We start from the raw sequence: 18,199 nt of genomic DNA on the forward strand, positions 1-18,199 counted from the left end.
GTAGTCGCTCAGATGACTGTCCTCCCGTTTAAATGGGACTTTGGAGGAGGGGCAATTGTAAAATATTCCCCTTTTTCACGTCACCTCAATAAATAAGTATCAATTACTATGTGGCCTCTTCTGAAGTTGATAATCTGAAAACTTTTTGCCTATTGAAAGATAAATGATGTGTTTTACACAGAAATACAAAATTCAGACCTGTTTTATGTAAACTATCAAAGACTAGAGATGGAGCCAATAGTTAGTGAATGAGCGCCACCTGTAGGTGAGAATTACAACATACAAAAGGACAAGGATTTTTAACACTGGTCAACACGTTTTTACAAAAGTCATGTTACTGAAATAACATTAGTCATTTCTTATCAATTTTTATGTGTTCAACACGAATATGACAGTCAAAATGCAAAATTGGCTCTATTTTTTTTGTAATCTGCAGTAATTGTTTACATCTCGAAATGCATGCCAATAGTAATAGGCCTCTGCTTAAACCCTGTAACAAATCAAGTCATAGACTAGGTCTTAGATTTCGCTGCCTGTCTCTTGTACAGCTGTTTGCGAGCATCTCTGTGGAGTGTCCAGCAGTAGTCAGCCAGCATGGTAGTGCACCATTTTCCCCGGTATCTTTGTTCCATTGTTGCGATATCTTGATGAAAACGTTCGCCATGTTCATCACTAACCCTACCACGGTTGTCTGGAAGGAAATTCAGATGGGAATGAAGGAAGTGGATCTTTAGAGACATATGCAAGCCACGTCTCTGATACTGCATCAGCATGTCTTGTACTAGTTCCTTGTAGTTTTTTGCCTTAACATTCCCGAGAACGTTTGTAGACACTAGGCGAAAAGCATACATGCTTGTTTCGCATCACACTGCAGCAAGTTCTTGAACCCGTCTTACACTCTTGCTGGTATGTTGGCTCATTCCTCCATGCAGATCTCCTTAAGAGCAGTGATGTTTTGGGGGTGTCGCTGGGCAACACGGACTTTCAACTCCCTCCAAAGGCTTTCTATAGGGTTGAGATCTGGAGACTGGCTAGGCCACTCCAGGACCTTGAAATGCTTCATACAAAGCCACTCCTTCGTTGCTCTGGTGGTGTGCTTGGGATCATTGTCATACTGAAAGACGCAGCCACGTTTCATCTTCAGTGCCCTTGCTGATGGAAGGAGGTTTGCACTCAAAATCTCACGATACATGCCCCATTCAGTCTTTCATGTATACAGGTTATAGACGTCCTGGTCCCTTTGCAGAGAAACAGCCCCAAAGCATGATGTTGCCACCCCCATGCTTCACAGTAGGTATGGTGTTCTTTGGATGCAACTCAGCATTCTTTCTCCTACAAACATGACGAGTTGTGTTTCTGCCAAACAGTTCTACTTTGGTTTCATCTAACCATATGACATTCTCCCAATACTCTTCTGGATCATCCAAATGCTCTCTAGCAAACTTCAGTCGGTCCCTAACATGTACTGGCTTAAGCAGAAGGACATGTCTGGCACTGCAGGATCTGAGTCCCTGGCGGCGTAGTGTGTTACTGATGGTAGCCTTTGTTACGTTGGTCCCGCTCTCTGCAGGTCATTCTTTAGGTTCCCCCGTGTGGTTCTGGGATTCACCGGTCTGGTGATCATTTTGACCCCACGAAGTGAGATCTTGCGTGGAGCCCCAGATCGAGGGAGATTATCAGTGGTCTTGTATCTCTTCCATTTTCTAATTATTGCTCCCACAGTTGATTTCTTCACACCAAGCTGCTTGCCTATTGCAGATTCAGTCTTCCCAGTCTGCTGCAGGGCTACAATTTTGTTTCTGGTGTCCTTCGACGGCTCTTTGGTCTTCACCATAGTGGAGTTTGGAGTGTGACTACTTGAGGTTGTGGACAGGTGTCTTTTATACTGATAACAAGTTCAAACAGGTGCTATTACTACAGGTAATGAGTGGAGGACAGAGGAGCCTCTTAAAGAAGTTACAGGTCTGTGAGACCCAGAAATCTTGCTTGTTTGTAGGTGACCAAATACTTATTTTCCACCATAATTTGCAAATAAATTTGTTAAAAATCAGACAATGTGATTTTCTGGATGTGTTTTCTCATGTTGTCTCTCATACTTGAGGTCTACCTATGATGTCAACTACAGGCCTCTCTCATCTTTTTAAGTGGAAGAACTTGTACAATTGGTATCTGACTAAATACTTTTTTCCCCCACTGTATTTTGGATATCCCTGCTGCAGTCCCATTAAAAGGGCAACTACCTTAAAATCACCACATAGGTGCCAGCTGTACTTGTTATACTCAATAGAATTAAGTAGCTGCTTTAAAGGGGTTGTCCCGCAAAAGCAAGTGGGGTTAAACACTTCTGTATGGCCATATAAATGCACTTTTTAAAATACATTGTGCATTAAATATTGGCCATACAGAAGTTATATACTTACCCCCCCCCCGATGTTGGTGTCCCCGCCTCCATGGCGCCGACCAAAGCCTTCTTCTGCCTCGATTAGACGCGCTTGCGCAGTCTGTCTTGTCTGTCCCGTAGCAGGGGCCGCTCTGGCGTGCTCGCGCCGCACAGGTCTTCTGCGCATGCTACGGGACAGACAAGACAGACTGCGCAAGCGCGTCTAATCGAGGCAGAAGAAGGCTTTGGTCGGCGCCATGGAGGCGGAGACGCCAACACCGGGGGGGGGGGGGGGGGTGAGTATATAACTTCTGTATGGCCAATATTTAATGCACAATGTATTTTACAAAGTGCATTTATATGGCCAAACAGAAGTGTTTAACCCCACTTGCTTTTGCAGGACAACCCCTTTAAGTTATCTTACATCTCCTTCATGTGGACAGCATGAGCTACTGGAATAGATGGAATGCCTTCTTCACTTGACAAGTGATACTTTTCTTTTGGTTGGCAAATGTCACTTCCCCACAAATATAGCAAAAATTGTCCTCGGTATTAAAGCACTTTCAAGGCATAAGGCTGGGTTCACACGGTGCGGAAATGCTGCGGAATTTCCACGCAGACTTTCTGTACGGAAATTCTGCCGGCAATTTTTATCCCGGGATAAGGTAGAAAAGTGGACGAGATTTGCAAAAATCTCGTCCACACGCTGTGGAAAAGCTATTGCAGCCAAGCCGTGATGAAACTGACATGCCGCATGGAATTCAAAGCTGCGGCATGTCAATTTTATCGCTGTCTCCGCTGCAGCCTGTCTCCTTTCTATGGGGAGAGATAGCCATAACGGAATGCCAGCAGTGAAGCCACTTCAAAACCCGCAAGTTTTGAAGCTGTATTTCTGCCGCGTAAAACTTGCAGAATTTCTGTGCAGTCCCACTGCGGTCATTTTGAAAGATTTCTGCCCCGTGTGAACCCAGCCTTTGTGTTCTGTATTGTAACTAAATAGATAAAATAATAACAGTTTTTTGTAACAGTAGCTTAAACTGTATTCCACGAAGTCTGAAATATTTTAAATGTTCAACCTTTTCGACTGGGCTTTATATAGTACACTAGTGATTAGGTGTTGATACGTACACTGGTAATGTGCCAGTTAACATGGTGTACTGGTTATGTTGGGGTTTGGTGTGAGGTAATGAGGTAAGAGGCACATCACAAGTCCTGTAAGCACATGGCTGCTGTCTGCCTTAAACTTTGGCCTTAGTCAGACGGGCGTTTTTAGCCGCGATTTGCGCATGCGCATGCATCCGGCGATTTTATAAAACCATTGCTTTGCAATGGTATCGGACACATGAGCGCTTTTTTTGCGCTTGTCCGATAAATTATAGAACAGAAATCGCAGATCGCACCTATCTGCGATCTGCGATTCCTGTTCTCTTCTCTATATGCGCTCAATGGGGCCGGCGGCAGCAGCGCCGACCCCACTGAGAACATATAGAAGACAAATCATTCTTCTCTGCCACAGCTGTAACAGCTGTGACAGAGAAGAACGATGTTTGCCCATTGAATTCAATGGAGCCGGCAATACAGCCGCTCCATTGAAAGCAATGGGCTGCCGGCGTGCGCGGGGTGAATTGTCGGGAAGGGCTTAAATGTATAAGCCCTTCCCTGCAATTCATCCTAAAATGTGTTAAAATAAAAAAAAATTGTATACTCACCTTTCCGCTGCAGCCGGAGTCCAGCCGCGGCCGCTGTCAGTTCTCCTGAACTGCTTCTCGGCACTATTCAGCCGGCGGGGCTTTAAAATCCCCGCCTGCTGAATGATCTGCCTCTGATTGGTCACAGCCCTGACCAATCAGAGGCAGGTTTCACTCACACACCCATTCATGAATTTATGAATGGGTGAGTGACTGCTGCCTCTCAGCGCTGAGCCAATCAGGGGCAGGTCTGACTCACATCCATTCATGAATGGGTGTGAGTGAGACATGCCTCTGATTGGCTCAGCGCTGAGCCAATCAGGGGGCAGGTCTGACTTACACCCCCTTCACACCCACTGCAGGACGGCCGCGCGGAGCTCCGGCTGCCGGGAGAAGGTGAGTATATATATATTTTTTATTTTTACACATTTTAGGATGAATTGCAGGGAAGGGCTTATATATTTAAGCCCTTCCCGACAATTCATCCCGGGCTCGCCCGCAGCGCATTGCTTTAAATGGAGCCGGCTCTATTGCCGTCTCCATTGAATGCAATGCGCTGGACAGCTCCGGCCCGTTTCTAATGAAACGCGGCTAGGAGCAGATTTTCGGGCGATTTGCGGGCGACTTGCGCGCACCGGTCACGCGATCTGCGGATGCGCATCCGTCATGCGATCCGCAAATCGCGTGAAAAAACGCCCGTGTGACTAAGGCCTTTAAGTGTAATTGTAAGGATGTTGTTGCAGCACTACTGGATAAATTTACACAGTGAAACACAGAAAATTAACTATATGAAATACGAGAGGCAATAAACATTTTGCATGGTCGTATTCTTGTTCAGCGCACCAAGTTACTACAGATTAGGACATTTTTAAGTCAGTAACAGTTTCAGTGTTGACCAGTGTAATATACAGTACTGTGGAAAAGTTTTAGGCAGGTGTGGATAAAAAAAATTTGCAAATTAACCCCTTAGTGACCAGACCAAATTTTGGAAAACTGAAAGTTTTGACATTGTTTTTCGCCACATATTGTACTTCACTTAGGTAGTAGAAAATAGACCAATAGAATTTGTGTAAATTTATTAAAATTGCCAAAATTGGGAAAATGTTGAAAAAACTGACATTTTTTCACATTTTCAACTGCAATATCTCAAATATGTACAAACATACTGTACACATTTTTGATAAGATATATATTTTCATCTGTTTACTTTATTCTGGACGCACATTTGGTTTTGTTTAACTATTTAAGAGACGTACAAATTAAACATCGATTATTAACATTTTGAGGAACATTTTGTTTTCCTACACCAAGCCAAAATTGCAAAGACTCATAGGTATCATTATAGATACCCCCACAATACACATCTTAATGTATTCACTGAGGGGTGTCATGAGTATTTTGACCCTATAGTTTTTTTCAGGAATTAATACAATTTAAAGGAGAGAAAAAAAATACTTTTGCAAATGGGTCATTTTATAGACAAGATTTTTTTCTATAATGCACATGAAAATGAGGATTTGCACCCCAAAATTGATACCCCTGTTTGTCCTGTGTTCAGAAACATACTCATTGTGGCCCTAATATTATGTCTGGATGCACAACGGGCCCAAAACGAAAGGAGCAGCCGGTGGCTTTCAGAACAGACATTTTGCTTGAAGGTGATTTAGGCCCCATAACACACTTGTAGAGCCCGTGAGCAGCCAAAACGATGTAGAACCCCCACAAATGACCCCATTTTGAAAACTAGACCCCTTAAAGAATTCATCTAGGGGTGTACTGTGTATTTTGACCCCACAATTTTTGAAAAGGTTTTGCAAAGCAGAAGGAAAAAATTACGATTTTCATTTTTTCGGCAATTGTGTCATTTTAAAAACACTTTTTTTTGCACAGCACACATAGAAATGAAGACTTGCACACCAAAATGTATACCCCTGTTTGTCCTGTGTTCAGAACCATACTCAATGTGGTCCTCATCTTATGTGCGTATGCACGAAAGGAGCTGTACATTTCAACTGTTTTTTAACTTTTACGTGATCGGCATTATCCATTGGATAACGGCGATCACGTGACTGGAGACCGCTCACTGCGGCCCTTGATCACTGATCCAGGCTCTCTGCTACCTTAAGTAGCCAGGAGATTTTAAATTTCCTGGGCCCTCCTCAGCTTCCGCACTTGCATCCACCACTTTGCCGACTGGCATATGCGCCGAAGCTGGGGAGAGGTCCGTGGATAAGGATCCTGTCGGGGGACATCACCGGAGGCCTTAGGTAAGTAATTCACCTCCCCTCACAGTTCGGATCCGTCACAGGTGAAACTTTAGGGTTTTTTTAACTTTTAACGTGGTCGCTGTTATCCATTAGATAACGGCGATCATGCGACCAAGGACCGTGTACCGTAGAAATCTTCAGGCTCTCAGCTACGTTTGGTAGCCAGGAGCAGGGAGATTTTAAATTACCCCGGCAATCCGTGGCTTTTGCAAGTGTCCGCCATTTTGGTGATGGGCACGTGTGCAGAAGGTCCATGGATATATCTGGAGAGACGAAACTTAAAGTTTTTAAACTTTATTGCTCTGCTTTTACATGATGGCCGCATACAGCGGTTCCCGGTGACATTTCTCTACTTACGGCTACTCATACTAGCCAGATGCAGAGAGATTTAAAATTTCCCCGGCCTCCTGCATGTGACATAAGATGTCTGGCGCGCATGTGCAAACTCCGGCATCAGGTCTTGGAAGACCACAAGGCCGCAGGACATCGTGGAGGACAGGGGTGAGTACTCTTATCTCCCCTCACAGCTCCAATCCATGAGGGAAGCTGAATCTTCAACTTTTTTTAACTTTCTATTTACTTTAATGCGATCGCTGTTTTCCATCTTTTGACCCCCATAACTTTTTAATTATTTTGTTGGGTTGTATGAAGGCTTGTGTTTTTGCGTGATGACCTGTAGTGTTTGTGAAAAATATTTTTGGGTACATATAACTTTTAGATCACGTCCTATTCAATTTTATCTTGGATATTAGATGTCCAAAAAAAACCGCACAACTCTGTCACCGCATGTATTTTTTTTCTAAGGATGTTCACTGTGTCGGATTAATTATGTGATATTTTAGTAACCTCAACTTTTGCAGAAGCAGTGATAACACATGTTTTTTTTGGGGGGGGGGGGGGGTTGATGAGATGACTGGGAAAAGTTTTTTTTTAATCTTTACTACCTTTTATTTTTTTCTAATACAATCACTAACATTTTTTTGTTTAACTTATTTTTTTAGTCCCCATAGTAAACTTTAACTTGCAATCGTTTGATAACTCATATAGTATAATGCAATACGGTAGTATTGCATTATACTGCGCTCAGACATGTAGTCTATCAAGACGTGCAATAGGCACACAGAGACAGGCACTCATTCATGTCAACTCTGGGGACCATCAGAAGGCCCCAGGCTGCCATGACAACCAAATGGCACCCTCTGATTGCATTGCGAGGGTAGGATTCAGGGCATGTGAAGGGATAACAGCCGCGATCTGCATGAAAACTGATCACGGCTGTTGCCGACGGGTGATGCCTGCCGTGTATACAGCAGGCCTAACTCCCAAGGGGTTAAGGAACTAGTGCTTACAGTAATGAAGCAAGTTACTGTATTGACAGGTCCATACTTTACATACATAAATGCTTACTGCCATTGAAGTCAACTCCAACTTCCTGGTTAATCATATTTTCTTAAAGAAAAACATTAGCTTAAAATAGGAAATTTTTTAAAACAATTTTTTTTATCCCATATTCACACAGTTATAAATCCCACTGATCATTGCAGAGCTGGTTATACATAGGATAATTGTTCATGCATCCAGTAAACAAGCAGAATTTAATTTTCCATCTCCCATTAAACATTTACCTTTAAAGGCTACGAAGAGCTGATTCTGCATGGAGTGCTTTGGGGCTTTGATGACATGGCATTTGTGATAGGTGTCCTCCAAGTGACAGTTCAGGCTTGCAATGACTTGGTTGATGGTCTTCAGAAAAGTCACGACAAACCTTTCGTTAGCTTTCTCATTGCAGGGCTTGGCCATGTAGCGCACGTTTATCTGGAACGTGTAGTCTGGATCAAGGTAGGCTACAAAGATAACATATGTTTTTATGAAATAATACTAAAGGGGTATTCCAGGCTTTCTTAACTAATGGCCTATCCTCTGGCCATAGATGGGAATCTATCCGCCCCTGTCCATCAGCTGATCGGATGTTCTGCTGTCAGTGCAGTGGGCTGGACATCGTCATCAGTGGTTACCACAGGAAATGGGAGCGCCGGCTTCACTCTTATTGAGATCAATGGAAGGCTTTTTTAGGTATTGCACTTCCTGCTTCTCTAATGGTCAGGAATGGATGTGATGTCTTGACCATAAGAGAAGCAGGAAGTGGAAGAGAAGTGGGTGCTCCCATTGATTTTAATGAGAGTGAAACTAACACTCCCACTTTCTGTGGTGACTGCTGATGATCATGTCCAACCTGCTGTCAATCAGCTGATGGACGGGGGTCCTGAGCAAGTGATCCCCGTCCATCAACTACTGACAGACTATTCAGAGGATCGCAGTTACATCTCAGGCATACATGCAAATGATTAGAGTTATAGCGTTATTAAATGAACAGTCTTGCTGAGGCCCTAAAATTGGTTCCATCCTGGGCTTATAAAAAGGCTCTCAGAGCCTACTTGTGTGTAGTCGACCTTTTTTTCCAATTGTGTAGAACTTGTTGACCACTAAACATACATCTTCGACACCAGGTTAACAGCGTTTGAGAGCGGGCGTATTATTGGAACGCAAGAAGTTGGATGGTCATATCGATGTATTGCCCGTCACTCCAGTCTTTCTGACCCCACTATTAGACAGTACTAGGACCAGTGGATGTATGAGGGCACGCACACGACTGGGCTCAGGATGCCCTCAGCAGACGACCAGTAGAGAGGATAGTCTGATTGTCTGACAAGCTCGATAAGCTCTAAGTGTTTCATTGTCCGCCATCTAGTGATAGGTGGCACGATCATTACAGGCCTTCGTGTCTGTAGGAACAATTTCCAGCTGCTTGGCTGAAGGACATTTGGTCTCACAGCGCCCATTACATGTACTGCCTTTGGCACTCACCCACTGTCACTTACGGTGGCGTCGTGAATTACTAAATTGGACTGCTACGGCATGGAACCAGGTTGTCTTCAGCAATGAATCCAGTTTTAGTTTGGGCACTGCCAACGACCACATTCATTTATGGAGACCTCGGGGTGAGCGCCTCAATCCTGCCTTTGCTGTGGAGCGGCACACTGCCCTCATTGCTATTGTGATGATCTAGGGGGCCATTGCATATAACCGCTAGTACTGGTACGAGGGGCAATGACAGCTCAGCGGTATGTTCATGACATCCTGCAGCCACATGTGTTGCCTCTCCTGGCAGGGCTTCCAAGGGGCATTTTACTGCAGGATCATGCTTGGCGGCACACAGCAAGGGTGTCACATAAATGCCTCCGCAACATCGCTGCACTTCTGTGGCTGCCCATTTGCTAGATTTATCGCCAACAGAACATGTATGGGACCATCTGGGATGTCAACTTCAACAGCCCATGAGTTTGAACGATCTAGAGGCTCAGTTACAACAAATGTGGATGAATTTGCCGCAGCATACCATACGGACTCCATGCCCTCCCGTATCACATCTGGCATCCAATCTAGAGAAGGCCCAAAAGGCCAACAGTTTTCCGCAATAAATTATCCTTTTGTTCTGATATTATAATCACTTACTTATATCAATGTTCAATCACACATAAAATTTCATTTGATTCCGACAACTCCTTCTAAGTGCTTGATTTTTTTTTTGGACATTTAGTGTATATCTTCTTATATGTATGAACTTACTTATACATTACTGAATTCCTCTCTTTGAGACATTTGAATAAAAAATTGTATTGCATTTTCTATTTTGTAGTAAAAAAAATGTTTTCAATTGTTTTTTGTTAAAAATGTTGAAGTCTTTCTGTTCTCCAGTTTGTTCTTGCTAGGATAAATTGCAAGCTGCTCAGTGCCATTCAATCTCAGTTCCATCAGGCGAGCAGTCTCATGGCTCAATCTCCAGCTCCTCCATTCTTCTTCTGAATGTTCATTAAAGTTGAATTCTGATCAATTCAAAGTTTAGGTGGTCGCCGATCCTGCCGAAATCAGTGGGCTGGCCTGACGTTCATCTAACATGTATGACCACCATAAGTCTTCTTTCAGACTGTAAAGAAGTCTGTCACATCCATTTCATATATCCATTACATATATTACATACGATATGCCAATAGCATGTAAATATTACTTTACCTTTTCAATGTTCCCAGTGCTTTCATTCACCGGAAATCCAATCTTCCTGCATGGTGTGCAAATCACCATCAAACCTTCCGAAAGGAGATTCTACTTCACAACTTCTCCAGGCTCTTTCCTGCTTATTACGGTGAGTCAACTATGCCCACCATGCTATTGATTGACATCTCTACTTCCTCTTGGCTGGAAACACTGTGCGTAGCTGAATGACTGAGCTTGCGCGGCGCTTCCTGCTTAAGCGCATGCGTGTGATGTAACTAAGTCTATAGAACAGACATCAATGCGCATGTGACGAGGCAGGAATAGTGGCACCAATGAAGTCCCAGTGGTCAGACTCCCAGCGATCAGGCATTTATCGGCTATCCTGCGGATGGGGATAAATCTCTTTAGTGGGAAAACCCCTGTAAAGAAGATCTTTCTCTGTTTTGACATGTTTTTTTAAGCAAATACTCATCCGTCATGAAGTAACACTTCTGCAGCATCTTTTCTTTAAACTGTCCCTTGTGATATTACTTTTGCTATTCCTTATGAAGATGTATTAATAAATTGACAAAAGGTAGTTACCATTCCCCCTTGTCAAAGTGGTGTGTCCTCACACTGTCTGACATTGTCAGCACTCATTGGATAGTGTCAGAGTGTGTAGAGACATACCACACTGAAAAGGGCAATGGTAACACCCAATTTTCAATTTATACATACATTTCCAGGAGGAATAATCAAGGAATGACACAAGGGACAGTTTGAAGAAAGGATGCTGCAGAATTGTTATTTAATGTGGAATGCAAGTAATTACTAAAACAGATTAGTAAGGATAGGCGACAGGTCATCTATAAATGTGGATAAACTTTACAAACACTGATGAGAGGTGGCAGAACTTCGGGATCTCCTAACAGTTCTTGGGCATGAAACAATAATTGTGTCACAGCTCACCGGACATGTCATTTTGGGACTGGGGTGACACCATGGTGTAAGCCTTGTCCCAAGAGATCAACACATCGATGCATGCTCTGTGTCATTCCGGCGTTGGACGCCAACATGAGCACTAATCAATCTACTGGTGTGTGCATGAATTGGTCAGCTGGAAGCTAAGTGTCCCAGCTGGCCAATCAGTGCTTGTCTGTACCTGTACACATTTATTCTGGCTCTGCCTCATTGAGGACGACAGTTACACGTCTAGCCTGAAGGTGCTTCTGGTCAAGTTGGCAGCTCCTGTCCTTTTTCACTTTTAGATAAGTCTGTTTGGTGTTAAGGATATTTGGGGTGTTATTACATCTATCTCTTAACTATTTTTTATGTTTTATTGGCATTTCATGTAGTTCATACACTATTATTCATTGTAATAAATATTATCCCTGTCTTCCAACTTAGAAGAGTCATGGTTGCACCATGTTCTTCAAGTGGGGTCACCCTCATCACGGCGGGTGCTCCACTTTAAGGTAAAGTCTCAGCATATTAGTTGATTAGGGTCAGATTTCCCATTCTCCCGCTTTTGGTTTAGCTATAAATACTTAGTGTTCTTCATGTTAGCATATTGTGTGTATACCTGTCCTTTAAAAAAAAATAAAATTACGTTGAATCCGGACGATGTGCTCTGCGTCCAGCTCAGACATAATAAATTGCAGGTAAACTTCATTTTAAAATGTTTGCTTTTATACATAAGAACTATTCACCACCTGAGAAAAATAATTCCCAAAGGGACTAAACTGAAATTGCTGTGTGCTTTTTACCAGCTAGACCATATGACAAGACTTCATCACAGGTTGGACCATGAAAGATTTGGATTTTTTCTACTGCAAAATTTGATTTGCATTCTTACCTAATACAGCAAATTTGTAACCTTTATATAACTCCTTTTCCTGTGAAACATCGTCCTTGATGCGCTTATAAAACAGAGTGCAGCTGTACGACCCAGACATGGATTTGTCAAAAGACTTCAACATGAGCTTTCCTGTTTCGGTTATATTCACGTTACTGTGCCCTGAAACAAAAACAGGAAATGAGTTGTCGCTGACAGCTGGAATATACTGATGCATGATATGTAGAGGAGGCTATGCAAAGAGTTCCAGTAAAGTCACACAATTTGCAATACATCTTGACTAGTCAGCCATGAAAGGTCACTTTATGCTTGTGGAGTCAAAAGCTGCAAGTTATATTAGCTGACAGCTGTGAAGTGGCATGTCAGATGAATCCCACAGACACCAACAACTTGGGTAACTGAATAACCTACTTATGAAGGTCTTTTCATGTCTAAGGGTGTTAACCACAACTGACTAGCAGGCTTTGCCCTCCACGTTTATTTCTGGTTGCGTGCAAAATAGCTAATGGGTTATTTACTGGTCTGTTTGAGGGACAGCAACACCCTGAACACAAGGCCAACCAGAGATACAGCTACACGAAGATGGGAGAAATGACTATGGCACAAGGCACCATGACTTCCCTCTACTTAAGGCCTATAGTGACTTGTGGGCTATGTAACGTTAGAGTTTATAGTATCTACTGCTAACTGTACCCAGTCATAAATATTCTTCTCTAAACGCACCAGATATCGGTCATTTTAACTTTTCAGATTCACTAGCATAATACTAGCCCCAGCTTCTACGTATTACAACCAGCAAGAGAAATCCTGATGCATTATTCCCTCCTGATTTCTAAATTATTGATGCAGCAATTGCTATGCAACTGTTCTCACAGCTGAACACACTGCTCAGCCTAGCCTCTTTACTTTTGGTTTCCGCAGTGTGGTGTGGTTGATAGCTGTGACAATACAGCATTCATTGTTCTAGTTCCAAGTGCCTAGCTCTAGTCCAGTCTTTTCTAGTCGGTCCAGTCAGTGTCTCTTTGGTTTTCTAGTCCATTCAGTTCCCTAGTCTGTGGTTTGTCTAATTTTTCCTTATTTCTGTCTGCCTTGGGTCATTTTAGTATTTTCTTCTTCAGCTTCTTATCTGGGACCCAGTGCCCTCTTTTTCTCAGAGATAGTATTTTAGGCAGGGTCATCCAAAGGGACAACTTAGGGCTGTTTAGGGACAGTGGAGTCTGGTGTTGAGGGACAGTGACAGGCCTGATTCACACAGCTGATTCTCAAGCACAACTCACATAGGACAGCACACAGAGAGACAATTGTGTGCTCCTTGATACCAGCAGGCAAAGGACATTGCATGTCCAATTCTCATCTGTGACAAGGACAAAAACAGGACATGGTACGATAAGGATGCAAACAAACAAAAATAATATGACAACAAAATAAACCCTTACCTGTTCAGCACATAGGTTCCTTTTACATGGGACGATAAATCGTTCAGATTCCAGCATCCAGCAGGTATCTGAACAATTATCGCTCAGTTAAAATGAATGTCCTGACTGAACGACGAAAAATAATTTGTTTGCTTCTCGTTCAGTTTATCCATGCAGAAAACGGAAAAACAGATCAGCTGTGTAAATCTATGAAAGACTGGCCTGTTTACTATGAATAGCGGTCTCCATTCACTGAGCAATAATCGTTTCTTTGTAAAAGCATAGGAACGATTATGGCTGGGATGACCTGTCGGGTATCTGCTCCCTGTGAAAAGGGTCCTTTGGCTGTGTTCAGATTTTTGTTCTTCTGTTTAGTCTTCGAGAGAAAGTTGTCGGTGGAGCTACGGCGCTGGTTCGGGAGACCGGCTCTATGCATGCTGGAAGTTGTAGGTAACAATCTGCTGTTGTGTTTACTGCGGAAGTGATGCATGTAAACCTAGCATTATATTGGCGGCTGCACAGAATGAAAAAGATGGTACAGAGCAGCAGATAAAAGGTACAAGTTGCTGCTACTTAGCTGCACCTCTTAGATTTCAGCATTTTCAGAACTTATATTTTAAGGGAAAACCCCTTTAAAGGGAGCCTATCATCACAAAACGGCAATGTTTAAGGCTTAGGCCTCATTCAGACAAGCATTTTCTCACAGCTATTAGCCGTGAGAAAATGTCGCTGAAAATTCGCGATCATGTAAAGCATTGGATTGCAATGCATTCATTTACATGGGCGATTTTTAGCTACGAGAAAAAGTTGCAACTGAAAATCGCCAAATCGCCTGCTATTTCCATACGTGATTTTTCCTCACAGCATTAAAAGATAGGCCATGACCTATCTTTTGACGAAGATCGCAGGGAGCTCCCATAGATTCCTATTGGAGATGAAAAAAAGGGGGGGGGGGAGAGTATACCTGCGTTCGGCGTTCATTGAAGAAGACAGATAGCTCTATTTAGCTATTTAAGCTAAATACAGCTATTCTGCTGACCACCACTGTAGCGGCGTCTTCACGCGATGCAGTCGTGTGAATGGACGGGAAAACGCTACTTCTTTTTGGATGTCAATGCAGTTGCCTTGCATCTAGTGAGTAGCTACGGCTTCAACCCACAGATTGTAAGTAATTCAAAAAGTATGGATTTCTAATATGTAAGTCATGATCACAGGCTACTTGCAAGCTGGAACACGACCACATTGACTTCTATTGGATTGTGAGATGGTGGGGCTACACTACAACCTGTGTCATGGCCAAGGTCGATGTGCAGCACTAGCCTTATTTAAAACCAATAACCTCCCCAAATAAGCATTTTACTAAATATGATCAATAATTAAAAGGAAAACACTCCATTACCGCCATTTACACTGTCCAGCCCCTGCAGGAGGCTACTGTCCTCTTAAGTGGCAGCATCCATTCTTAAAATTCGAGATTTTGCTAGCTGCTCTGAGAACTCGTGTGCTGACTAAAAACACGCTATTTTCTGCATTACTAAAGCAATATCAGTCAAAACCTGTTGTATTAAAGCTTATCGATTTATTATGAAATAGCAAGAACACAAGCTATCGTGATGACTATCAAGTTCTTGCATTCTAAGAATGGAAGTGAAGGATGCCAAGAGGACATTAACTGAAAGTTCTTGCCCAACTCTTGAGGAGATTCAGGCAATGTAAATGGCGGCAATGGAGTGTTTTCATTTTTTTAGTTAATCATATTTAGTAATAGGTTTATTTAGGGCGACTATTGATTTTTTTAAAATAAAAATAGACTTCTACTTTATGATGAAAGGTTCCTTTTGCATCTATAACTCCTGGTTTGTACTCATTGACCCATCCTTCTCTGCCAACTCTAGCAGCCAGATCCTTGTTCTAGTTCTTCCAGAAGACCAAATAAATGTGGAAATCGCCTATTTCATGTTCAAATACACCTTGTGTTTGCTATCAATGGAAGGGGACTACATCTCCTCGCCCAACTAAGTAGTGTCCATGTCACGCATGATATTGGTCAATCATTGTAGTACATTCCAATAAATATACTGCAAAATTGGCAAAGGGGTCAGTGCAGCATATTTTCATGCTGGCTGGAGATTTTTGATTGTCATTGCCAGTGCAGGACTTGAATAGGAAAAAATCTGCCCTCATGTAATCTCATTCATTTAAATAGTCTTTTCTGTACACTCCAAGGAGCAATGGGCATGTTCTTTCAGTTTATTGCCAAGCACTTTGGCGTATGAAGCTTGCTGTTTGCATTAATTTATGTGCTAGAGAGAACAGCTTTGCGCTAATGAAACTCGCCTAAGGTGTACTAAGTATTATGAAAGGCTTGCTGCGTGATCAAGCAGAAAATAAGTATTTGGAGAAGGATGCCCTTTGCTTACTTGGTGCCCGGGGCTGTCACACTTTCAATAACCACAACAAATCAACAATTACAATAATCTGTATGGGGCCAAAACATCTAACCAGATTCAGGCTAGTATTAGCACAGAGAGCTGAAATCTACAACACCAGCTAATGCTACAAGGCAATAAGTATTGATTTATCTCAGGTGCCTCCTAAACTATATAAATGTTTTTCAAGCACATCAAATACACATGTATTAGGTCATTTTATCCACTTCAACAGCTACCGGTAGTAAGATCCCTTTCAATTTATTTAAAACATAACTACACTTTCGGATGGCTTTTCAGAATAAGCTATTATACGTGTGTACATAAGAAGTAACAACAAATCTGGCCATTGTATGACTTGTATCCTGCATCTTTTTAGCATATTTCCCCCTTCCATGAGCTCAATTTCTGTCAGTTTTCTCTGAGCACAACTTCAGGAGGGGTGTAGACTAGTTGCTACAATGTCTGCCATACACCGGACACATAGGAGAGTAGGTGTAACGATCTGGTGCGGGTTCTGAGCCTCTTGTTGCAATTGCGAACAGGTAGCTGTAGGATGTGTTCTTCTGTACATCTCTGTAGTACACCTTCAGAAGCAGCATGGAAAGCATTATAGAGCAGTGTAACTGTGAATGCATCACAGAGTGAGTTAAACCACTTACTAGAAGCTACAGCAGCGTGTCTGCCTGTCTCTCTCCAGCAGCTGCTCCCTTCTCCTCCCTCGCCTTTCCATAGACTTCTACAGACTGAGGGTTTTTTCAGACGGGCATATATCAGTCGGGTTTTCACACCAGTCCGATATACGCTGCTCCTCTCTGCAAAGGGAGGAGGCGGGATGGGAGCTACTGCACTGAGCCACTGTTTGAAATGGGAGGGGGCGGAGTGGGACTTAGCTCTGCCCCACCCATTGCAAACAGTGGCAAGGGGCAGAGAAGGGGTGGGAGCTCAGTGCACTAGCTCCCAGCCCTTCCCGCCTCCTCCCCTTGCAGAGAGGGGCAGCATATATCGGACGGGTGTGAAAACCCAACCGATATACGCCTGCCTGAATAAGCCCTGCTGCTGTAATATGGGCTGTGTATGGATTTTATCAGTTAATTGATCAGTGTAGAGGGGAGTAAGATAAGTGGCTGATAAGCGGAGAGAGGCATTTTTCTATAATATAGTTTATTACAAAATTTCCAATTTTTGCTTATACTATTGATTTATTGCCATCATGGAGATGTAGTGCCAGTGGAAGGAAACTACATCTCCTCCTCCATCTAAGTAGTGTCCATGTCACACATGATACTGGTCAATCATTGAAGTACATAAATAAATAATAGTTTAGTCACTCTTTAACATACCACTGGGAATATGATAAGGCATTTATCCAATCAAAAAAATCTAAAAACTAAGTTAGTATGTGGTTTCTGAAAGATTGGTCTTATTGAGGACTGAGAAGAGAATTCACATTTGTGAAGCATAGATCTGGAAACTACCCATCTGTGACTACTCTAGATGTCATCCCGCAGTACATCAACTACTCAAGACATGAATCTGCTCTGTTTTTGTGACCCTAGTTGAACAAATCAGGAACAACTTTCCATTTATGCTCGTCATTAAAACATTCTCACGTCACATTTAAAGAACCTTTAATGCAGATGTCATAAATAGAGGAGGATCCCCAGCTCGGAACTCCCATTTAAGAGCAGGAACTGACAGCTTCTCTGGTGAACTTAAACTATTAGGCCGCTTTCACATGGTTGAGAAAATCACGCGAGATTTGTGCGTTCGGAGATGCACAAATCTTGCACAAAATATGAACCGTATTCTTTTGAATGGGGTCATACACATGAGCGATTTCTTCCCACATCGCATTGCGATGTGCGATACAAATCGTGGCACGTCCTATCTTTCAGAGTGCCCTGGCATTACATCACCCATTGTTTTCAATGGGGCAGGTGGCAACATCGCACCACGTACTAGGTGCATGCGGTGCGATGCAAGGTTTCCCCATTGAAAACAATGGGATAAACTGCGGCAGTGGATCGCTACTTCCCTGAAGTGATGCGAGGCAGTTTTGAAGAAGAAAAAAAAAACACCTTGCATCCGCAGGGAAATCCCATGTTGGCGAGGGTGATATCGGGCCGTGAA

General features: G+C 42.8%; 1 protein-coding gene across 2 annotated transcripts in view; it reads right to left on the minus strand.

Moving 5' to 3' along the window:
- Positions 1 to 18,199, minus strand: part of ZPBP2 (zona pellucida binding protein 2) — an 86,398-nt gene that overhangs the window by 49,926 nt on the left and 18,273 nt on the right. For both annotated transcript variants that reach the window (XM_066585819.1, XM_066585818.1), the window contains exons 4-5: positions 12,223 to 12,384; positions 7,961 to 8,179 (exon numbers count right to left, since the gene is read on the minus strand). In XM_066585819.1, coding sequence (XP_066441916.1) covers positions 7,961 to 8,179; positions 12,223 to 12,384 — 381 coding nt within the window. The remainder of the gene's footprint in view (positions 1 to 7,960; positions 8,180 to 12,222; positions 12,385 to 18,199) is intronic.

This window comes from Eleutherodactylus coqui, chromosome 13, assembly GCF_035609145.1.
Source record: "Eleutherodactylus coqui strain aEleCoq1 chromosome 13, aEleCoq1.hap1, whole genome shotgun sequence".
Taxonomy (NCBI): Eukaryota; Metazoa; Chordata; class Amphibia; order Anura; family Eleutherodactylidae; genus Eleutherodactylus; species Eleutherodactylus coqui.